This window comes from Phycodurus eques, chromosome 21, assembly GCF_024500275.1.
Source record: "Phycodurus eques isolate BA_2022a chromosome 21, UOR_Pequ_1.1, whole genome shotgun sequence".
NCBI lineage: Eukaryota > Metazoa > Chordata > Actinopteri > Syngnathiformes > Syngnathidae > Phycodurus > Phycodurus eques.
Window position 1 is genome coordinate 10,604,749 of NC_084545.1, and position 25,519 is coordinate 10,630,267.

At 39.8% G+C, this 25,519-nt stretch overlaps 1 protein-coding gene across 1 annotated transcript; it reads left to right on the top strand.

Annotated features, from left to right (window-relative positions):
* The first annotated feature begins 1,379 nt into the window (after nucleotides 1-1,379).
* On the top strand, nucleotides 1,380-9,937 carry rab18a (RAB18A, member RAS oncogene family). The gene is made up of 7 exons (XM_061666609.1): nucleotides 1,380-1,583; nucleotides 4,059-4,114; nucleotides 5,193-5,254; nucleotides 5,480-5,552; nucleotides 5,827-5,945; nucleotides 7,613-7,679; nucleotides 7,919-9,937. The coding sequence occupies exons 1-7, from the start codon at nucleotides 1,516-1,518 to the stop codon at nucleotides 8,086-8,088; spliced, it is 615 nt and encodes a 204-aa protein (XP_061522593.1). The 5' UTR covers nucleotides 1,380-1,515; the 3' UTR covers nucleotides 8,089-9,937.
* The last annotated feature ends 15,582 nt before the right edge of the window (nucleotides 9,938-25,519 follow it).

Below are 25,519 nucleotides of genomic sequence, written 5' to 3' on the forward strand. Positions count from 1 at the left end.
CAATCCCATGGAGCGTAAACTGTAAATCTACACGATGGGCACAGTCACCATGGGCTCTTCTGACTCTCTGTCTGCATATAAGCACAAATTAATCTGCAATGTTTTGTTTTGGGCTACATCATGTCATTTTTAATTAATATGAAAACGTGTTTTCATTAGCACTAAATCTGAATTAGGTATTGACGATAAAGTAGTAGAATGAAGGCAATATGTTTAACATCTGCTGACTGATGTTGCTTATTTGACACTTCCTATTATTTTGTCACATTTGATATTACTCTGTGCTGGATTCCATAATTGATACCACCACCACATGTGAATGTACACATATTTGCATTTTTTATTTAAATTACACGTTTACATCCTGGAATACAGCATTCCGATGATACGAACAGCAGTAAGAATTTGTCGCTATGTGGCACAAGAGAGCATGCTCAGTTACTGCTGTTATGGTAGTGCTGTACAATTTACTGTTTCATTTGCTTGTTTTATAGTTATGGTCTAGAAGTGATTTTCATATATTTGTATTTACAAGGTGTAATTATAGAGTTGGTTGGCGATAGACTGGCGCATTCCGACATACAATTTTGGTTTACCTCACCACCATAGGAGCAGATCTCTGTTGTAAACCAAGGACCCATTGTGCCCTTTTTTGCGTTATAATAAAAATACAGTTGAAAATAACACAATACTTAATATGTACTCAGAAAATGAGTCAGAGATGCTAATTGCATTATTCATTGGTTCTTTTTGTGGGAAGGTAGCAAACAATGTTTTAATAACCATTATCAGTGGTGCATGTGGAATCTGTAACAGTATTTTGTACACATTGTTTCTCTTCATAGCTCCAAAGGTTATGAAACTCTAGAGCAGTGATTTTCAAAGTGTGGTACGTGTACCACTAGTGGTACGTGGGCTACCTCTAGTGGTATGTGAAAGAATCATTGCCTAAGGACAGTTAAATTGTATTTAACTTTTATGTTCGATACACTTGCATTTAATCTTTAAGATTTAAGACTTATTGCTATATTTCAAACTCCATAATGTTACAGTGGATTAAAAATGTTTTATATACTTCTTAGGACTAAAATTGGCTTGTTTTTGATGAACACTTGGGCCTACCATGCCACTGTATTTTTTAATGTTGGTTGTGATGGTGGTACTTGGTTTAAAAACATTTGAGAGTTTCGTCAATGTGAAGGACTATTTTTATAACTATTTTGTTAGTACTATATCATGGAAACAGCTGTCACGCTGATTTGCACTGCTTGACATGACGGTAATGACTGCCACAATATGGCGGCCGCTCTGACGTACAAAAGAAGGCGGAAGATTTACAAACCGGAAGTCTAAGTCAAATTTTAGCGGAAATGGTTGGACTCGGGCTGTTTACCAAAATACTGTCAAACTGAGCCCACCCAAAGCAGTAAACAGGAATGCTAGCTGTTGGGAAGCATTATTTAAACGTTCGTTTGCGTTGTTCTGTATAGACGGACAGTTAGCCGTTTGGAGGCAATGGAAGAAGACATACTGACAACGTTAAAAATACTAATCATCGGGGAAAGTGGGGTCGGAAAGTCTAGGTAAGTAAGAGTAACCAGGGAGGGTATTGATGTTGTAGCTAACTGCTAAAGCTGGCTAGCTCATCCGCGAGCTACACCATGTTGGGTTAAAACAAGCGTGTTGAACGCGATACACCGTTTTACAGTCTTATTTTGATGAACAAATAAGCCAGTACTATTATGACTGTAAAAAAAAAATTGTAAAACAGTATCATCAAATTAGGCTTGGTTTTTGTTTAACACGCAGCCAGCTGGCCAGCCAGATAAAATGATCGATTTTGATCGAGATCATAGAGAATAAATAGCGCCGTATTATATGGTGTTTTATTATCCAAACTGGAACGTCTCCCCGTTATAAACATGTACTCACGAGACACCATTTAGTGTATTTATGCATACAAAGCGTACACCTAGATAGAGGTTACTCACTTTAACAGCACCTTGAAGAAACCTGATGTACAGACTCATGTGTTGTTTGTTTGCGTCTGTTAACATTAATATTCTGTTTTTAACGAACCCTGTGAAAAGCAACCCTAGATACAACTTGAACGAATGGCATTGGCACAGGAGCCTCCATTCTTAGTATTGTACGTATTTATTGACATAAACCCCTTTTCTTGTGTTGTCTGTATTTTTGTAATGTCTTCTATAGACCGATTGTGCCCTTACAAACGATCTACAAAAATAGAGCAACATTTTATTTTGGAGCTTTCTGTGGTGTTCAACTCCACTACATCACAGGGTGCTGTTTCTAATATTTTGCTTAACTTATTTAGTTACTGTTCACTGATCGTGGAGTGGTTCACCCCCCTGACCAGATTCCTCTCACAATAACCTGACATTGAGTGTATGGATGCAATAAAAACCATGTATTGTATTTCAAGATCAAAATTCCTGTTTTCTATTACAATTCCAGTTAAATCATTACAATTTAATAATTAAGTCTTAATCTGAAACAAGTTATGAGTCTGTGTCTCTGTATAACCTCTCTGTTTAGCTGATTTGTTTGTGTAATTTGATATGATAATGATAATCATGATAAACCAATGTTGCTAATCAGTAGCTACAAATGTGATTGGCTAGAGATATGCATATTCAAGTATTTTGCAGGTTGTGTTCAGTCTGAGTCACTACCAACACAGAACATATTCAGATGCATTAGTGTTCATGGATGTGGTGACTGCATGCGTGATTCTTGATAGCTGGCCTGAGTCATCAATCATCACATTGCAGACTGAAGCCGAGAGTGCAGAATGGCTTCATGAGTCATAGCAAGGTACAAGAATTATGAGGTTTGATGGAACATCATCTTTTAAGGCAGCCTGATGTCCACGCATCAGCTTCCAGGAATAGCAAACTGTAACATGTGCTGTGAGTGGGTATACATTGGGTTTAATTGTCATATTCATACGACTTTGCCATTCAGTGCGATCGGCAAGGGATCCAATGGAGTTCACATTCAGAGATTTAGCCTAATAATAATCTCATTTAATGTGACAGACAAAGTCAATTAATAATTTGCAATATGCAGATTCATTAATGTACAGTATCATGTCGTTAATAACAGCTGTAAGGTGAAAATCCTCGACTATCCTTTGAAAAGGTTTGAGTAACGTTTTATTTAGAGTCAGCCAGTAGTCAACACAGGAGGTTGGAAATAGTCTTAAAAGTCTGTTCTTTCTATTGTTCTTAACATCAGCTAAAGCCAGTAAATGTTTCCAGAGCACTGATAGTGATCCCATTTCTTCCCCCCCCATATTTTCAGACTTTGGTGTGCTATTCAATATATTGGCACTGTGTGTATGGTTGAGAAAATGTACAAAATAATGTCCTTTTCCTGGCTTAGCCACTAGTGTTCGTACTGTGATTGCAGTTAAGGCTAAACAATCAGAGTAAATGCCAACACCATGCAAGACCCAGGTCTGTTTATATTTCCAGAAAACTGATGATTTTGCGGCCAAATGCACCAATGTACCGTACAATGCCTCTGAGTGTATCATCGAGGCCAAGGGCAGTGTTTCCCGAAAGTAATTTTCTGTTATTACACAAAAAAAACACTTTTGGATTGCATAACATTGATTTCATTTAACAGCCTTTAACTCATCAGGGAGAGGGTTATCAGAAAATGATTTGGGCACAAACAAGGCACTGTTCGTTTGGCGTTCTCCAAGAGTAGCTCATTGGCTCTACACTCACTGCTTCAGCATTCACTTTTGGAAAAGGGTTGTACTTAGGTCAACATTTCAGTGAACCTAGCCTCACCTCAGGGGGTGTGAGTAAGACATTTACACTTAATTACATGTAGTTAAGAATGAACTCTGTCCTCGTGACCACAACCTGGCAATGATGTCATCTTGCGATTGTGCAAGTTCAGCACATGGCAGTCAACTAAGCAAGCTGGTTCTCTGGCATCAATGCTAAAAATGTGAAAAAGTAAGTCTGCTGTTTTTTGTGATGTGTCAATTAAGCCCTCTGTTTTCTTGATCTTCTCCACAGCCTCCTCCTAAGATTCACTGATGACACATTTGACCCAGAGCAAACAGCCACAATAGGTGAGTAACTCAGACAAGCTCATTCAATGAGAATATATTTGAAATGCAACATGTGATTTAAACCAAGAGGTGCAAGAACTTACCCAAATTAGTTTAACACAAGGGAGAATCTGACATTGAAATACAGGAATTTCCTTAGATGGAACATTTCCCCAATTAGAGGCAGAGAGTACCAAGTGTTTGTTTGAAGTTGGCATTTATTTAAGAGAAGGCTAATTGAAAGCATTTGAGTCTAGTTTCACTCTCTTTGCTGTCTGATGGGACTGAGTGTAGAATTACTTGGACACAATGATGACTGTTCAAACAACAACCCAATCGTTTCGAAGGCATGTAAAAAAAAAAACTTCTTTAGAATATTTTCCAAGGTCAAGGCGTTTGGCTACTGTTTAACTTGGCCAGGTGGTATTCTTTGGCAAACAGATGTCTACATTGAAATCAGGCAACCTTTTGTTGATTTAAGATTTGAACAAAGTAATTTTTAATCTGTTGCCACTCTTTTTCTGTGAAAATATGAATACCACATGGAGTAATATGGCCGACTCAATACGCCAGTCGCGTTCGTAATCCTTTTGTCACGTTAACTTTGTTGACATGTTGTATTATGCAAGCCACGCCATTGCTTCAGTAAAGTGTGGGGGGGGGGGGGGGGGGAGTCGCAGATGTATTTTTATTTTTTGTATATTTCTTGATCGGGACAAACAGTAAAACACACAACTCCAAAATGAAAACACTCACAGGGAGCATGGAGCAGACACTGAACTAAGTGTGTGATAAACGGTCAACCAGACTGACTGCAGGTCCTGACGTCACTCAATGGGCCACACCCCGAAAGGCGCACACAATGCATGAATGTACCAGAGTGTGTGTGACTTTTGGCTTCATTACACTTTAGAAAATCAGTAAATTTATTTACATTCTCTTTTATTATGTTTTTATGTTTGTCTTTTACAATGCAGTGTTTTTTAATTTTTTTGGCAGACTGGAACAGATTAATGGCATTTCAATTAATTTCAAAGGGTAAAATTAATTTGTCGCTACTGCAGATTGATTATTGACTGGTTGCTTTTTAATTGTCCAGGTGTTGATTTCAAAGTGAAGACCATCAGTGTAGATGGTAATAAGGCAAAGCTGGCTATATGGGTAAGTGTGCAATAATTCAGTAATACTGTATTCAAATATAGTATGAACTTTTTTTCAGTACTGCCGTCTTAGAATTCAACCCAGTGTCCAGAAGATGGCACTCATGTGACACTGTTTCCACCTTCACTTATTCTGGCGCTTCTCTTCTTTTTGTCGTCTGCCATGGTCTTTGAGCTGTTACAGATTCTATCCCGCCCCTCAAAGATCAGATTGTTTGTGTTGCAGGACACTGCTGGACAGGAGCGTTTCAGAACCCTGACACCTAGTTACTACCGTGGTGCACAGGGAGTCATCCTAGGTAGGCCCTCATCATGCAGCAGCACACAATGTATCCATGTTTCCTCTCGGCTAATTTCCAATTGTAAATGGAAAAAATAGTTTATCATGTATTTATGTAAGTTCAAGGCAGCACTGTTAACATAATGTCCTTTGTAATATCGACACAATGCTGTCCTCGTGGTAATAAAAAAATATAATAAAAATACAAAAATGTACTACTTGAATGTGTGAAATGTGTAGATCTTCAATTGCCTTCATTGTCAGCATACCTCTGTTTGTTTGGTTTGGCCCAGTGTACGATGTCACGAGGCGAGAAACTTTTACCAAACTGGAAAACTGGCTCAATGAGCTGGAGACATATTGTACAAGGAATGACCTTGTGAAAATGCTCGTTGGAAACAAAATAGATAAGGTGAGTAAGGTTCTTGTTCTTCTATTGTTTATTATATCTCAGTAGTGAAACACTTGATTTTTGATTGTGCATCTGCTATGTCCGTCACAATGAGGTCACAGTTTTATTTAAAGTAGCTTATTTTCAAATGTGCAGTTTTTTTTCTTCATCGATTCAATATCATTTCAAAGATACAGAGGGTCCTCAGTTAAATACTAGTTCCTATGGTTCCTATGACACCGACGTAACCCAAATTTCTATGTCGGTTCAAACACGTGTACTCCCGTATCGCTATCAATAACTTTTGCTAATGCAGTAGTAAAGTCATAATTACAGTAAATATTTGGAAGTAAACTATTCGATGCCAAAATAATCAAACGCAAACTACGGTATTACATTGCATGCTTTTCGTAACCACAAAGCATCTTATATTGGGACCAATGTAAACTGAGGGATTGAGCGCACTTAACAATTTAATATAAGCAGACCTTATTGTTAGATTTGTTTCACTGAAGAACTGTTGTGGTAAGTATGAGTGATGCACCAAACCAAAAATTCCTGGCCAAAACCAAAAATAAGGAAACAAAGGCCAAAAAACAAAACACCAAAATAAATTCTATATAATTAAAAACCTTAAAAAAAAAAAAAGACAATCATTGGCTGGATAATTTTCTGATGCGGACAATTTCACGGCAGTCTTTGGCAGCCAGGCAGCCTTCTTGCCCGATGGCCCAGCTGCTGAGGCAGGGAATTTTAGGCTCACCGCCCACCTCCGCTCAGTTCAGTTGGTTGTCGTCGCATGCGTGGCCGAGTGAGGTGCACCGTGAGCAGCTACAGTGGCGTGAGGCACCGCTAACTGCAGCTGGTTCTTTTTCCGTCCCTCCTCTCTCTAAGTCTAATGTTACCCCCAGCTCCATGGCAGTGCGTCGTGACATTCCCATCATTGTGCCGTCCAGCAAGCTCTCTGGGCGGGCTAACCGGTACGAAACCCCCGTCTCTTCAGGTGGTCTCCTCTTTTTCTTCTAAGTCTCATCTTACCCTGAGCTGCAAGGCAGTGCCCCGCGACCAGCCAGCCGTGACAGAGACCAGGTTTTCCGCACTGCTTAGCTTTCCTCGAGTGCTTAGGTGACAGAAGTCTTTTGGCCGAAAAATGAAAATGCACTTTTGGGGCATTTTTGGCCGAAAATCTTCGGTGACCGGATTTTGGTGCATCCCGAGTATATATGCATATCATAAATGTGATTTTATAATGCGTGGTGGAATGGATCTACTGTATCATATTGGGGCTGTCTTCAACCATGAATTTGTACTGTCGTCTATATTATTTCTCGTTATTAGTTTTGGGTTTGTCATCAACAGGAGTTATGGCCTGCCATTCACAGTGATCACACATTAATATCTTTTAAGTCATCATGTAAGGTCAAATCCCAATAGATGTCCAAAATAAAGCACAACTAATGGACAAATGACTGCACTAAATGAGCATGGCAGACCCACCCACATATTTGTGGCAGCTCGTGTTAAACCAGGATGCCAGTGGCAGTGAACCACTGAATAGAGAATTATGAATTCATTGTGTCCTGTTTTTTGAAAAAAATCACTTTTCCTCCTTGTCCTCAGATGCTCACAGTAGTTGACAGCTCCACCCGGCAGACCTCAAATAAGCCATTACTTCTTCTTTGTTTCAGGAAAACCACGAGCTTGACAGGGCCGAAGGCCTGAAGTTTGCAAGAAAACATTCCATGCTTTTTATAGGTAAGTCATGAGGATTCCCTCCTCCCCGAAGAGCCACTGGGCACGTTGCAGTGGACTATTACAAGAGGGGAAACCGCTTTTTAAAATGGCTCTCTAATACTCTGAGAGGAATTTTTGTGTAGTCTATTTATAAATCCAACTTCAAAAAGTCAGATGCAACGCACTTGACTTTTTCCTAGTCTTTAAAAAGAGTTCATGCTCCTAGCTTTTACTGTAATCTTTTAACTCTGTCCTCACAGAGGCGAGTGCAAAGACCCGCGATGGCGTTCAGTGTGCGTTTGAGGAGCTAGTAGAGAAGATCATCCAGAGTCCAGGATTATGGCAGAGTGAGAGCCACGGCAGAGCAGTGCAGCTCACCGATGAGGACGCGGGAGGTGCCAGCTGCGGTGGATACTGCTCGCTGTTCTAAACAACACGTGCATACACACAAAGCATTTTTCCAACGAACAAGTGTGAATACCCAACACACTGACACAAACCTCTGCTTCCGTCCTCCTCCCCTCGCTTGTTGTGTAATCGCGAGCTGAGAACCCAGACTGTGGGCTGGACCATCCACCCTGCCTGTGTTCACACAGGCGTTACTGTTTGCACATGTTCTTTATAAGGGTGCGCTTGAAATGCAAAAGCTGTTCAACCTTGATCTGAACAACACAGGATGTGTGTGATGTGTTCGTCTTGCCTCATTTTGAATTGGCGTTCGTGGAGTTGCAAGATTTTGGGATAGATCATTTGTCAGTCTACACTCTGCAACTCATTTCTTCTTGAAAGGAGGCAAGTGTGATGAATTAAACCAAAAGTGTGTAAAAAAAAAATGTCCTTCCTAAGTATTATCATAGAATTATATTGACCAAGTGTATTTTTTGTTGCTATTGAAGGAATATCTTGCTTGAGGTAGCTGATCTGTATTGAAGCAGGTACCGGTGCTTCACTACATGGACAAATGTATTGGGACACCAGGCCATTACTCTTACACAAACTGAAATTGAGAAAAATACACCACCTTGGTTCTTAAAGCAACTTCCGCTCCTCCAATTTTTGATGGGATTGGGATCAGGGCTCTTAAGTGCTTCTACATCAAACTCATCCAATCTCAAGACAGAAATGGACCTCCTCCAAACGCAAAGGTGGAAGTATAGAATTGTTCAAAAAGTCTTGGTGAACTGAACATTCAAGGTCATGCCAGGCAGCCATCCTCTGATTCATGAATTAGTTGGTGAAGACAGGTGTCCCAAAACCTTTGTCCTTAGTATTTCCAATATACACCACACTTTGCGTATGGAGATGTTCTATAATGCCAAACCATCTTGAAGTCCCTCGCAACACTCCGTGAACGGCTTGGATCCCGCCCACACTACTGCCTCATTTGCTCCGTATATAATAGATTTAGCAAGTGTTTTGGATGACATTTTACCACTTTTATTGACTTTGACTTCTAAAGCTGTGGTGTTTTTTGTCATGAGTGGATGGAATCAAATGTATCGGCACCAGAAAAAAGCTTTCCACCCAACACCGAAGACGGGAGCGCCTGTTAGTCAATGTGGCACTTCAATAGAGTGCGAGACACTCTGGCGCTCCCTCATTCAGACAGATAATATCAGTGATATCACCAACAGGACTGCATTCTGTCATGATGAAGGAAAAGTGTTCAATATGAAACAGTCCAGCAAGTGTTGCCTAAATTTGAAGAGTCAAAAAAGGCTGTGCTCGGTGTCCCGCATTACTAATGGCTTTAACAGTAGTGCTGGTGTTGAATCTGGGAAATGTATAGTAAGTAGTTCTGAGCATCTGAGCTTATAACGCAGGGATTGTGAAAATGACACAAATAGTCTGCTACAATGTCTAATCACAAATGGGATTTGTTTTTCTTTTCTTTACTTGCATGTGGAACTGCCTTGCCATATATTGTTTTGGCCTGTCTTGTCAACTTAGATTTAGCTCATATGAGTAAATAGGGTTTAGCAACAGAGTGTTATTGAACACAAAAGGAAGAATTGTTTGAATAGTTATATTACTGCATACTTCTGTTATGTCTGCCATTTTTTTATGTTCAGAGATATGAAACAATTAATGTGTACATTTTGTGTAGTTTAGTAATTAAAGGGATCATTCCTAAGTTGTAAAGATGAATGTATACATATTCACTACAGACTGCCCGATCTATTAAAACAATTGTTTTTTTAAAGTAAAAATGTCGCTGTTACACACACTCCATGCTATGTTGAGGCGCTGTTAATGCAATAAACAATAATGGAAAGGAAGCGTTCTCTGTTTTTGTAATGTTGTGGTCTTCTGTGGAGATGACCAACAACACTGCTGTCATGGTTGCCGTGTTGGAAATGTCGCTGTTAGGTGAGGGCTTCTTCACCCGGCACCCTTCACATTCCGCTGCCTTCAGAATCAAGACGTGTGTTTGAACAGTGTCGGAGGAAGCCTCAGACCCCAGACGTGTGATCGAACTAAATCATATTTTTTGGCAGACTTCTCGGGGAAACACAACCACAGCCATAACTCATCCTACCAACGCTTTAACTGGGATGTGCATAATTCCTGGGCGATTATGAAAGGCTTAGGGCTGGCAGCATGAGCGAGGACGCTTGTAGCCTGTCCCTCATCTCCCGCCACAGTGCAGGCCGCTGTCTGGAAATATGTCTCAGTCAAACATTAACTGAGGCCTTCATGTGGTGCGACAGTGTGCTGAGCTCTAAGCGCTGCCATTTCCTCGTGCCTACATCAGAAAAACATCAGCTAGTAAAGAGGGTCCCGAGCTGATAAATGCTCTATTTTTGAGGTATTTTTATTTTGGTGGGGGAGGGGTGGGCAAAAAATGCCCCCAAAATAGTGAAAATGGTATGACAATCTTCTTTCCCAAAATTGCACTAGGGCTCTGCTGAGGTTGAACATTTGACAAAAGTCAAGAGAAAAAAAATAACAAGATGACTAGCTTCCTCCTGCACTAATTCCTTCTTGGATGAAGACATGAACCTAACATGCAATGTTATGATTTCTTTTTGTTTTGGTTTTGTTTGCTGTGTTGTGTCTGTACTCATAGGTTTTTGGTCTTATTCATGTTTTCGTTTGTTCATGTGCTCTGTCTCTAACCTATTTGACACTGCAGGCCATCTAAGCCTGCATTTTCACTGTTTTTTTTTTTTTTTTTTTTTTTACTCTCTAGCTGTCCTCTGTGAAAGATTCTGATGCTGAAGTCAACCCGGGTATACTGTATGGCAGCTTCTGACATAGTATCAGAGGTGTAACAGCGGTGGAGCACTGCCAGCCACCACCAGAATGTGAAGTTTAAAGACAGAATTTGTAAAAGAAGGGGGGGGAAGGGAACTCTTAAGACAGAGAGGAATTTGTGTTTGTTGTCTTGGAAAAAGCATAATAAACCATAGGAGAAAAATCCTTTACGTATAGACTAAATAAAAATTGAATTAGCATCTTCAGAAAAGAAGTAGTTCCTAGTTTTAAAATGTTGGTGACCTCTGGTACGTATGTACTGTATATTTATGTGTGCGTACCATTGATGAAGCTCCTCCCCAAAAAAGGATTCTTCCTTGGCCTATGGCCAAGTTTTGTGAAGTTGCAGGGCTGATTCTAAACTGGTGCACCATGTACTTCAATGAAAAAAGTGAATGGCAGGACTACTGTTTCATTGGTGTAACAAATTGGTGAAGACTGAATATAAATTCCTACATCTCCAACTTCATCTCAATCATCAACTAAATTTAATGAGTTCGGCAAGCGTCCCAATTCGACAAAGTTTTATGGAAATTTGTGTATAGGATTTGTTAATCCTGCTAACCAACCGACCAACAAACGACAATCGAAACAATACCTGACATAGGTTAAATGCTTAACTTTGTCGTATTTAGGAAGCTTTGTTGAGAGGAGCTAGAGTGTCGACATTGAAAGTGTTCGATCCTCAGTTCTTCCACAGACCTGTCGAAGCATCCTTGAGCAATCAATCAAACCGACAGTTGTGGATGTCACAAATTTCAATAAGCGTACTACACGAAGCTACAAGTAGGCACTATGCCAATGAAGCCTATATGCACCATTCACATCAGGCTGTCGATGTGAACGATAGACTAAACACAGTTTGGAACTTTTTAGAACGAGAAGTCAAGAGCAGCTCTACGGGGACCACTTGACGGAACGTTTTCTGACATTCTGTCTATCCAACCACTAATTGTCAAGAACAAATCTTCCGTGAATTAAGTCTTGTCCCTCTTGCTCCTCTGCTTTGCCAGTATCTCTGCCATGTATGGATAAAGCTTGGATGAGCTTCTCAAGGGAGCAGTCTGAGCTGCCATGTGTTAAAAATGTTACTAGACATCAGGCATCATTTCATAAGGTGTCGGATTCCCAGGCGTCACTCACTTTGTCATGCTCATGGCTGGATTGAGTGCCTTGCTGGCTTTTAAAAGCATGGAGGATGATTGGAAAGATCATCCTCTGCCATCAATTTGGGAAAGTAATCTGTTTATCGTAAGGACAGCTTCTTATAGGCTATATTCTGGAAATGAAAATGTGATGGTCTCGCACCGAGTGAATCAAATTCTCTCTTTAGATGACCTGTCATGATTTAGGCTGAGGGCACTTTTGCCGCCTGAAGGCCTGCTGATTGTATCCATGTTTATGTTGAATTGCTGGAAAGTGACCCTTTGTGCTGTTAGTTCCTGTGAAGTTATCTGAAACCTGGCTCTCGTCTCTCTTAGTTTATCTTTAAAGTACCAGACGACAGTGAGCTAATGACCAGCATGCACAAGGCTGTGTCGTTACATGTGGAAACACTTTTGATTGTGTGCAAGCGTCTGTTCACATTGTTGCACCCGTTTATATTTCGGCCCTTTTCTCATTTAATCAAGCAGCTGTGGTGTCTAAGTGGTCCGAAATGTTGAGCTGTGCGATCTGATGTGGGTATACATAGGTGTTGTGCTACAGGCCTGTTGATGATCTGTTTGACCAACAACTAGTGTGGGCTCATTTACATAACACAACATTTTTTATTTTATTTGCTTTGACAGGTCACTGTCACACAAAACATAAATCTTTTCAAATGAGAGGAGAAAAAAATACATGGTAGGTGTAGTAGTAGCATTTGTAAAAGTTGTGGTCATAATGAAAGCAAAAGATATCAGTCGCAAAGCACTTGTACCTCATCCTCGACTGGCATCAATGTTTTGATCATATTCTAACATACAATTACAACAACACTGCAATCGATTCAATGGTGTGATAGAGCTAGCCATGATACTAGCCATGTTAGGGCTTAATTTTTGTACCATTTCCTTCAAAATATGAAAAGTAAAAACATTTGGGAGAAGTCTTATCGAAGATTCATTCTGTCAACACATAGGCCTAGTCATACCCTTGTACCAGGGTTATATGTCTTCCCATCAATCCTACCAAACAGCTTTAACTTAATAAGAAGACGTTGCATGAGCTGGAAACTTCCACCCTGATTTTGCTGTGAACCTTTAGCCTTGAGCCCATGTAAGTTAGATCAGCTATATGTCTGTAATTGAGTTTTGTCATATTTTGATATTCGGTCAATCTAATTTAAACCAAAATGGTTGTTTTGTAACCCACTTTTATTTTCTAAAACAGTGCCCCGTGGACAGGCCCAAGAGGAAGTAAGGGATGAGGACTTCTCACCCTCTAAAAGAAAACTTCTCTCACGGTAGGGGTTGCGTTCATTCTGGCCTCTGGTTACTTTTACAATAAACATCTGGACCGAGGACACACCGGCAGCAGAGGAGTGGTGTTTCTGGTGCAGGGATGACTTTTAGTACCCAATTCTAAAGATAAGTACATTCACCTATCAGGACAATATCCATAAATCCCCTTGTCTACGACACTTTTCTACCATCTGGCCATACACATCCTCAGATTCCACAAGAATGGCGTCATTCTGTGTGTCAGGGTGCCCATCCGGATCTGTACAACATGGAAGACCCATGTAGTCAGGCTTTCAGCTGCTATAATAAACTAATCTCTTTGTATCAACATGGCCTGGGTGTTAGTTTTCCATAGGCCTCAAACATTGTCAATGACTTTACACATGCTCCACTGTAGCACCCCGCCCCCAGTGGGGAAAAATCCACATTAATAAACTGCCTTCTGCGTGAAATGATTGGCATGTATAGAAACAAATTCGTTATTTTGTGTAAATAATCTACCCACTGTGTTATAATTGCATCGCTTATTTTTCTTAGCCAGGCCGATCTTGGCTTTAAGGTTGGACCAGAAAAAATGAACTGCAAACCGCTAAGACAGAGGGATCCTGATTTCCCTCACTTTGAAGAGACAAGAAAGGCCTGGAAGGCAGTAGAAGATCGGCTGGTGTTTCACAAAGGCCACTCGAGACTCAACCAAGCCAATCATATGGGGATACATTGAGAGGTTAAAACCTTGCACCATCAACCCTGTGGCGTTCACGGCCTTATCCGTTTAGATGCCCATTTCACTTATTCTGTACAAAGATCATTTGCAGTCCTCTGTGATGTGACTATAATCTGTTGTTTAGGTTAAATACAGAAACCTCAGGAAATGTAGTGTATTTTAACGAACAGTGAACAATTGGATGTGAAAACACAGAGCCAACCGCTACATGTCCCGCTCTCCCACCTGTAAAGCTAATGTCAAATAAAGCTCTCCCCGAGGTCATCGTACCCCGGTCACACAAACATATGATACTTCTCATCAATGTGTTTTTCAACTAATTTCAACTTTGTTTCAACTATCCAGTTTGTTGTGAGTGTTTTATTTCATTCAGATAATTTGGGAGAAGAGGCAAGACAAGTGTTTTGTAATGGCAAGACTGTTGATGTTATTTGTCAAGGTTCAAGTACAGGTACTTTTGTGTCTCCGATGGTTGAGAGTGTGGGAGAACACTGCTTGATTAATCAGAGTACAGGTTTTGTAAAATGTTGCACTCACAAAAGGTTTGTGGGAAATGCATTAAGTTTAGCACTGTAAAGTGCAAACTCCAAATTCCACCCTGAATCTTGCAATTTGGAAAAGGGACAGAACAAAATATGCCTTAATAGTCTCACAATGACTTGGAGGTTGAACCGTTATGGCAGGCATAAGGATGTTGCTGGGGTGCTCTAAAACGTTTGACCGGTAGTGTAAATAAAACACGATCTGGACATGTGGACATCTCCACGATCACCATCAGAATTAATGGCGATAACACGATGTATTGTTTGAAGTTTCATCACTCTTTACCTCTTTTTACACTTGATACCAGTGGGATTAAAAATGTAAATATGTTACTTTCAAAGTAAGATTTTTATTATTTTAATTGTAGTTTTTTTGTTTTTTATTTGCCGTCCCTAATTTAAAGATAATGACAGCAAGATTTCTTTGACAGCTCAGAAAGTTTCATTTTCTTGCAAATTATAGTTATTGCAGCTTGTTCTTTACACTTACAACCATATTTGAAAAGATTTTGGGGAACTACAGCTGTTGCTTTTGCAACTCAACAAAGTTTTGAATTTCAGAAAATTACTTTTATGATTTAAGTACGTTTTCCAGACGAGATTGGACAACATCTCACTTTCAGCCTGTGGGTAAATTTAAGACAGTTTTGAGAGTATAATACCTGTAAACTGTATTACAGGATGATGATGTATATTGTATATGGTGAAATTCAGCTTAAAGAGTTTTGGTCTGAACTGAGTTTTGCTTTTCTAAGAAGTCGGAATGTAGAGCCACTTTTTTTTTTTTCAGTTGAAACTGACACCTTTAGATGCCTCCGAATTACGAACCAGATGTCCGTAGATGGAGGCAATCTTGTATAGCTCCCTGCATGTGTGACTTGGTGAGATAGTAGCTACAGTATCGGTGCAGCTATTTTGGCTACACCTCACCACCTTCTGTTGCAATGTGGCTTATGTTATTACCCCGCTGACTTTCAGCTTGTCTCGGTCCTCCCCAGTCTTATTTTACATGAGCTCTTGCAAACACCGAGCCAAGAGTAGACTTGTTGTATTAGACTGGGTCGTCACCCCGACCGCTGCCTTGTGCCTTCCTGGGGCTGTGAACAGATGGTGTTACAGCGGCTACGGCATGGTTCTACTTCCACACTGTTTAAACCTTAGTTCTTTACTCCCAGATCCCAGAGTGGCCCCTAAATTCAGTTATGATGCGGGATGCCTGAGCTCAGCTTGCCAGCAGGCAGTGTTTCTGTGTTCAAATATTTACATTCATCTAATCCAGCATCAGACAGTAGCACATGTATGTTTGAGGTCGGGCAGGAGATACCATCCCTAACCTTTGCTCCTGGATATCAAGTACTGACTGCTGTCCTTTAGAATAGAGTTGACTCAAAGCAACACTACTAACTTGACCGTTCACAATCATTTTGACTATCTCTTGTCATCACCATGGTGACACTAAATAACTTACCTTAGTAGTAAATTGTGTTGTTGGACCAATCATCAGATGTCTCGGTTTGTTACTCTTACACACTAAAATGAAAACAATTATTAATATATAAATGCAGTTAATCATTGCTTTGGCTTTTGGCAAATTTTTTTCTCATGTTGGTCAGACTCCAAACTGTAAGACCTCAGGGGCGTTGGACTATCGTTCCACCATATATTCATTTCTATCACTCTCCACCTTTAGTCCCTGATTTCAGTTTTGTTTTCTATCAATAACCAAATCAGAGATTCACAATTTTACTTTTTAAGACAACGTTGTCAGTAATAACTCAAATATCAGACTACCGTATTTTCACGACCATAAGGCACACCGTATTAAAAGGCACAGTCTCAGTTATGGGGCCTATTTCTGTATTTAACACATAAATAAAGTGCACCGTATTATTGGGCGCAGGCATGGTAAAACATACGCTAGCATAAAACATACGGTAGCATGAATGCAGGCTAAAACAATGTTTTTAAAAAGGCAGCGGGAGCAAAACTGAGTTTGGTTGTCCTTTATTGAAGTATTTAACAATGTACTCACGTTATTTTTTTATCAATCCTCTTCCACAAACCCATCAAAGTCCTTATCGTCTGTATCCGAAATGAACAGCTGGGCCATCTGTCATCCATGGCTCCCACGCCGCTCGCAACTTCACTTTGAACGCCCTGCTTACACGGATGTCAAGCTTCCCGAAATGATGGCAAGCTCCGAGTTATTGCACTCAGTCGAATGGTGACCGTAGAGACGCTTCTCCCGGCTGTTCTTTGCTCATTAATCCAGTGCTCGAGTTTGTCTTCCAACTTGGGCCACCTAGTCTTGTTTCTTGCTTCGTCTTCTTGACTTGGTGAAGCTCGTTTTCCATGTTCCCACGTTCCTCCGCATAACTGATAGCTTGCAGTTTAAACTGTGTTTCGTAAGCGTGTCTCTTTGTAGGTGCCATTTCCGGGGGTCCTTAGCCAAACCGATGCACATACCGGAACTATATACCTACTGGGGGCGTGTTTTTAGCGTCCCCTGTCACGCGCACCCTTCCCCCTTTACGTCCGCATGCTGTCCTCAGTCACATCTGCCTTCCTCTACATAAGCAGCGTGTCGGCAGGAAATGCTCCCAGTCAGTCAAGCGGAGCGCTCATTAAAGTCACACAACAACTTTTACAGATTTTGGAACTCGGTGCACCGCATTATAAGGCGCCCCGTCCATTCTGGAGAAAATTTAAGACTTTTAAGTGCGCCTTATGGTCATGAAAATACGGTAAATATTTGCTTAACCCTGCAGTTTACATTCAGTGAAGAGAACACGCAGCTCGCGTTGAACATTTTCTTGATACAACCAGTGAATAATTGCCTCCCGACATTAACAGACTGAACATGAAGACAGATTGTTTGATGCCGTGGCTAGTCGGAGCAGAACGGGATTAGATGTTTCTGTCCACAAAAGTCGAATGAAAATCACAAACTGACTTCATCAAATTGCAACTCACCCGTGGTTAGATTGTGCGTCCAGACAGTTCCATAAGCAACATCTGGAGGAATGAACTGCCACATTGGCTCAGTATGCCCATTTGATTCCAGATTTATGGTAACATTACAGTTTTGGCTCTGACTGTGTACTTACGAAATGTGAGGCCTGTTTATTTGCTAGCCTTCAAAACTGGCTGTTATACTCCTATACAAAGCTGTCTGTGAGATTTAAAGCCCCTAAATCTGTCTCTATGAGTTGGCTGCCTTGTCTAAATATCACAATACAGTATGCTCTAATGAAATAAATGAAATGTGTGTGTGCATCTGTGTTTAATACATCTATATGCCATCCTTTTAAAACACGTCCAGACACTTTCACCAACTCTGAACACATGGCGCTCGGCTTTACTCAGAACATTTCCATCGATCAAAGGGATTAGACCCTGTGCATTTCACAGATGCAGTATATACACATGCACATGGCGGAGGCAGAAAAGCAACCGGATTCAAGCTCAGTCTGTCAACAATATAGCTTTGTCTTACAAAGCGTTAATATTGAGAGGAGCCTGCAGGAATCACATGCTGCCAAACCGCTTTCCTCCGGCAGCTGCCATTTCTTACATCTGCTGCATTGACGTGGTTTCACTTGACTGTTCCGAGGGATTTATTTCGCCTTTCTGTGATGAAATATTACACAGATTCACCGCGCCCAGCTCTTGTCCATGCCTTATTTGTGATCCCATAGCTGTCATTATGTTATGAGTGCTTGTGGCTCCTTGTTTTCCTCAACAGCGCACTGCTGCTTAGCCCAACAGAAATACTGTAGTTTCTGTCCTCACAGAGCAAAAACATAGTCCTGATGTGGCCATTGGGACTTTATATTATAGTTATGTATTGTGTATTGTTATGACTATGAATATATATATGCCAACTGACCACAATATTACAACCACATTCACAATTGAATGAAATCAATACGAGTGCTGTAATTCAGTAGAATACATTAAAGCTTAGTTTTGATAGACACTATCAAAGTGGTATTAATTTGACTACATATTTGCCATCAATGTTATGTCAATCCATCATAAATACATAACAATACTGTAAAGCATCCCAGGGCACATATAGACAAACACCTTTCACACTCACATACACACCTATGGACAATTTAGAGTCTTCAGTTCATCTAAGATGCATGTTTTTGCGATGTTGGAGGAAGGTGGAGTACCATCTGCCAAAAACCCACACGAGCAGGTGTGCTAAACACTATACCCTGTCATGCTGCTCTCTCTCCATGTAATGCCTTCTCAAGATTCCAAATCAGAAAGTTAAGGCACAGAGTGTATATATTTTACATGAAAATAAGTGTAAATAATTGTACCGTATTTATTTATATTTCACTATGTGGATTTTATGGGTTTGTATTACCGTCCCCCCCCCCCCCCCCCCCACACACACACACATACGCACATTATTTCCACATAAAGTTGGGATGGGGACGTAGTAATGAGGTAAAATCATTAAACAATGATGTGTCTTCAAACACATGGAGCTAAGACCGCTTTGCCAACAGATTCACGAGAAAATGATTAGGCTTGAGGATTTTCTGTGCTTAAAGGGCAAGGGCACATCTCGAGCTAATCCAAACACATGCTCTCAGTATTACTTTGGCAAATATTTGTCAAACACTCCAATACGTAGTTACATCCACAAATGCCAGATCAAACTTATGTGTGCCAAAAGGAAGCCTTTAAGTTAAATGTGTCCAGAAGAGCTGTCTTTGAGTATTGCGGCATCTGTGATGGACCGTCACGGTGGAAACGTGATTGTGGTCAGACGAGTCAGTGTTTTATGTCTTTTTTTTTTTTTTGGACACAATTGTTGATTTGTGCGCCAAAATTAAAAAGGGCTCTCCATACTATTAGCTGCAGCCACAGTCTATCATGGTATGGGTTCATCAATGCAGTCTCCATATGGGCCTTCAGGGTAGCGTCTTTTCCAGGGTTAATGCAAAGCCACGGACTGTAGACTTTTATGTAGGCATTATGTGCAGGTGGGGTGGCCTACCTGCAGTCCTCACCTGATCCCCAGAGATGATGTTTTGCATTTAGCTTTTTCTTTGGCTTTTTGTAGCACTTGTTCTACAAGATACATAAGTGTCATGCATGATTTTACACAAGAAGTTATTATGTTATTATGTCATGGAGCTTTAGTTTGGAGCTTTAATGATTACAAATGAGCATGCAGTACATAACCTCTGTTAAGTTTTATTGTTACATTTTACTCTTAGGAGTGTTTAACTTCTTTTTACTCTTATTTGTGCAACAACTGTCACTCCTATAGACATTGAAGGATGAATTTTGGAGAACAAAGTAACACCATAGTATATAAAAACAGCAATCCTATAATCATGGCATATATTTGATTTTATTTTTAAATTGTGCTGCCTCAGCCACTGACAACACCCGCAGTGTAGGACTTGCTGCTGGCAGAAAATAGAATGAACTTTTGACCTCGTTCGATCTACTGTATGTAAACCACAGGTGTCAAATTCTAGGCCCAGGGGCCAGATCCGGCCCGCCACATCATTTTATGTGGCCTGCGAAAGCAAATCATGTGTGTCGTCTTAATGTTTTTTTTGCTAAAATATCAAAATTGGAAATTGTCTTCACTTTTATTAACATTGAATAGATCAAGCATTTTTTTTTTTTTTACCAAGCAACCTTTTAAAATACATTGAATAATATATATTTTATTATTATTTTTTTTTTTTACTGGCTTCTGATTTCAAAACTAGTTATTCATTAATTTGTAGTGTGCCAACCAAGGGGATTGTATGTTTAGAATAAAAAAGTGTGTGTGTGTGAGAGAGAGAGAGAGAGAGAGAGAGCAAGAGAGAGGGAGAGAGAGAGAGAGTGTGAGTGTGTGTGTGTGTGCATTCCCTTGCATGTGTTTTTGGATGGCGTGAGACATGGGATCGAGGTAGAAAATTGAGAGACTATCTATTTCCAATAAACAACCAGCGCACGTTCCACAACCTTTACCTTTAAACATGACACATATTGTAATGCACGTCTTTGTGGAAAGACATTCGGTCAACTGGGAAAGACAAGGACATTTTTTTTTTAGGTTATGCTTCATTTATTGTCCATTCCATTCCAATTAAGGTCTGCATGCAAGGAGCGGAAGTAGCTCATCTGTAAAGGCTTTGGAACCGCAGGGTCACGGTTCGAGTTCATCTACGAACAAAATAAATTGCGTGCCTGTGTGTGTGTGGTCTGTTTTTCTGTGTGCAACAAAATATACATACCAGAGTGTAAATTGAATTTGCCATTGAGGAATTAAAAGGGGTACAAATAAAAGTTAGTAAAAGAGGTCAAAAGTAAAGTAAGAAATTTAGTTTAAAAAATTACTTCAGAGACCATAAGGACTCATTTTAAATCAAAAGACCCATCCCCACCACAGACCGATTCCTGTTCCAGTTCATGGAAAGTGTCTCCTTTTCAGTCAGGAATATTTACTCTGGCAACAGTGCAAAATGATTTAAAAAAAAAAAATGTTCATCCATTTCCAACGTCCACAAGTCCGTACAATAAGTGCGCTTCCACACTTCTGTTCTAACAAACACATGACTTTTCTCTTTCTCTTTAAAACTGGCAGTCAGCCAGTTATGTAGTTTGAGGTAAAACAAAACAAAAAAAAAACAACCTCAAGATGATGATGTCCACTTTGGATACCACTGTCTTTATTCTCATTTCATTTAATCTTTGTTAGCTGTTTATGTACACATATTCACCCGGCACAACATTTGGTACACTTGCACAATATAATACAATTCAATAAAAAGGCAATTGACAATAATTTTAATCTTTACAAAGACAATAATCGTCTATTTACATTAACACTGTTGGACAAACTAAATTTAACAATGTTAACAATGACAATGTCGGCATGGTCACATCACAAGGACGATTTTCCTGAGAATTACTCTTCTTGTCTTGGCAAACATACATACATCATGAAAAAGTAGCTTTAAGGGTCCCATTCCATTTAGGTTTTAGAGAAGACAGTTTATGCTCACCACTTGGATAGTACTGTACATTATTGAGTAAATTATGATAAACAGCTGTCACTATGACCGCAATGCAGTTCTAAACCAGTGTAAACCACATTGCAATAATAAACCTATTGTAGAATTAGCTCATTGAAACTGAACATTGAACATGATACTGTATTGCTTTGTAAGCATAATGGTTGCTGTTGTACTGGACATCTTTAGAAATAGTTTATAAAATGGGTAGCATGTTTGTTAACACTCTGTAAAGACTTCTATAAGTCCTGTAAGTAATTATGAAATGCAAGTACTGCTTGCCCTTTTGCTCTGCTATGAATAGTGATGACTAATTTGTACATTTTGTCTTGCACTTTTCAATAAGGGCCCTGTGATAGAAAATGGATGGATAGACTTTACAATAAGGCTCTCATTAGCCAGTGACCAAACTTGTATCAGAATAGGTATGGTATGGTATGCAATGGTATTATGAATAAATTTGAATTATTGCTGAAAAGGCTTTTGATGTAATTTACAACTGTCGATGAGTGTTTAACAAGTTATTTACAAAAGGAGCTCCAGAATAGTGGTTCATTTGGTTTTCACATAGTCATAGAAGGTATAGAGAAAACATACTGTATATGCTATTCTTTGAAATAAATTATGCTATTAAACCTCAGAATTTCTTTTACATAATATAACGCAAACTCAAATTGCAGACTTGCCATTGAAGAAGGGATGCTAATTTTTGTCGTGTAATTCATCTGCTGGGTAATAAGACATGTCTGACCCTTTGTCCACAGTTTGATTATGTCTGCTTTTCACAATATCCATGACCTAAACAATGACCTGCACACATCACCTTTAACAAACATCCATGAAGTTATGGCTGAGCCAAAACAGCTCAAATCCCCAAAGTGATTGCAAGACCCGACCACGTTGATAATCAGTCCATTCTTTCAGGAATCAAACAATTAGCCGCAGCAGTTTTTCTCATATTTGTATTCAGCGGCAGGTATAAGCTTTAATGAACACGGCATCCTTCACATCACGGTGGCTAATTACTTCAGCATGCCACAGGAGTCATATTTCCTCATCAAATGGGAAATCATTTTCAAGACATTCTTGTATTTTATTTCGTGGTTTGAGGTTCACTTTAGGGCCAACCAACCTGCCAAGGTAAAACCTGGAGTCTGTCAAATGACAGGCAGCGCAAAGCGAGAATCTACACTTGTCTGTCTCCTGTAGTTCTCAGATTTTTCAAAGCAGAGAGGGGGCATGCATTATATATATATATATATATATATATATATATATATATATATATATATATATATATATATATATATATATTTAAAAAAACATTGTGCAAATATCCCTTGTATTTTTTTCAATAGAAGGTATGGCTCAGAGTTCAATGTGTAGCTGGGATTCCATTTGTAAAACATAAGAAGGAGAGAATTCTTTTGTCATGCTATTCTTTCAGGGATCCATCTCACAGGGCCATTCTGAGGTCCTGATGCACTTGCAGCAAAACAAGCAGGCCTGCATGTTTGGACTGTTGGCAGTCTCCACTGGCGCTGACTGACAAAAGAACCACAGGATGCAGCGACGTCCAGTTTGTGGCCATTTCTGCTACCATTCTGGGACGGGATCCTGTCAACATCTGTCTGTCAAATCGTCCTTACAATCTTGTTTTCTCTCTTATTCTCTCTGGTGCAAACAAGGTTCATGGCCTCTGCTCAGGTTTGGCTTCACATAGTTGATCCACGCCAGAGGCTGAAGGACACCTAGGGTGCCTATAGACCTAAACACTGCACAAAAGCCATAGAGGCTATTGACAGTATCACACAGGATGTTCAGCACCACAGGATTTCAAATTATATGTTCAGACTTCTTTAGGTATCCACATCACAATAGCAGATATAGAAAAACCCCAAACTGTAAGATATCTTTATTTTTTGCTGCTGCTGTTGCTGTCCTCTTGAACTCACAAAAGATTGATTATGATGTGATCCTGGGTTATACAAATAAAGAATTATGCCAAACATGCCTCTGAAGGTAGCAAAATACACAGGAGATAGTAATGGCCGGGACTCAAACCACTAATGTGCGGTATGAGGCAAACACGGCTCGCCACTGTATACATTCAGCTCTTCTTGCCATGATTACTTTGTTTAGCTCTTAAAAACCGCTGCGCCTTGTGCGTCATAAACAAACAGGTACGGTTTTGTGATGAGCCTCAAGTTGTGGCCAAGTGTTAGAATCAAGAGCTTAGTGAGCTGACATCAACAACGGAAAACAACCATTTACATCAATGACATTTTCTTTACTGGCAAAATTGTTCCTTTTACGGAGAAATGGCAAAAACTTTAGATTAAAACATGACATACTTGGAGAACGTTATTGTCTTGTTTTTTTTTTATTGACATATTATGTATATAACGGTTTCTGGAACAAAAAAAATGCAAAATTGGGTGGATTCTACGATGATTTGAACTTTGTTAATACACATCACAGCACATCATACACAAATTTGCCCCTTAAAGCCATGAGCAATGTATGTATGGATGTTGCTAGTTAGCTAAAGGTGATTAATGGATAGGTAGGTAATGTCACACTTATCCCAAAAGGTTTTCGGGGTTCGTCTTGAAAAATGGTAATCCTATCACACACATCAAAGAATGATCATAGAATATTACCTGTGAATTGTCACTATATACTGCTGGTGTAGATAGATGAACAAATACACATAATATGTAGTAAATAAATAATACATTTCTGACCAATTAAGTGTTATCGTATAATTTCCCATGGCACACCTGACAATCTCTCACGGCACACAAGTAGTTGAGATTTACTGGTGTAGAGCAGAACTGCATCATACTGATGTGTTTGTTATAATATAATATGATATAGTTTTTGGCAGCACGGTGCCCGACTGGTTAGTACGTGTCTCACAGTTCTGAGGACCGGGGTTCAAATCCCGGCCCCGCCTGCATGGAGTTTGTATGTTCTCCCCATGTCTGCGTGAGTTTTCTCTGGGCACTCCGGTTTCCTCCCACATCCCAAAAAGATGCGTGGTCGGTTAATTGAAGACTCTAAATTGCCCTTAGGTGTGAATATGAGTGCGAATGGTTGTTTGTTTCTATGTGCCCTGCGATTGGCTGGCGACCAGTTCAAGATGTACCCCGCCTCTCGCTCAAAGATAGCCGGGATAGGCTGCAGCACGCCTGCGACCCTAGTGAGGATAAGCGGCACAGAAAATGGATGGCTGAATGAATATCTAGTTTAATTTTGTAGGTCCGACTTCAAGTATATTTTTCCTTGACTTAAAAACTGAGAAGTAGAACATTTCACAAAAATAAACTTGTCTCAGCTGATCTTGTGGCACTGTTTTGTTCCAATGTCATTCTAAATTAAATGAGACCAAATACAAATTACTGAATTTCCTTACCAGTGACAAAAGCATTTTTTTTTAAATTCTGAGGTTTATTCAATGCTTTGACCAAGTAAAAACTGTTTATAAAATAAATGAAATAAAACAATACAATGAGATATGCATTTGGTCATTGGATTAAAAATCCAGTCTCTATCAAATAGACAAAAAGAGAAATCAATTCATATAACTTAACAGTAGAAAAAAAAAATACTGGTCACAATTTCTTAGTTTTTACAAAGTCGGTAATAATAATTTATCGGCTTTACATATGTTGTTGCCTTTCATTTGTCATGGGATTCAGCCTGTAGAAAGGCATGTACAGCACCAACGTTTTGGCAGGAGAAACCCTTCTGTTTGTGTCACTTTTGAAGATGGACCGTGGGTAGCATTGAACAACAACAACAAGATAAAGACTGGAAAAGAGGCCTCCTCCCTTCTACAACGTTC

Coding starts and splice junctions, on each gene's coding strand:
- rab18a (XM_061666609.1), top strand. CDS start 1,516: ATGGAAGAAGACATACTGACAACGTTAAAAATACTAATCATCGGGGAA. Junction 5,946..7,612: donor TTGGAAACAAAATAGATAAG/GTGAGTAAGGTT, acceptor TCTTTGTTTCAG/GAAAACCACGAGCTTGACAG. Junction 7,680..7,918: donor ACATTCCATGCTTTTTATAG/GTAAGTCATGAG, acceptor CTGTCCTCACAG/AGGCGAGTGCAAAGACCCGC.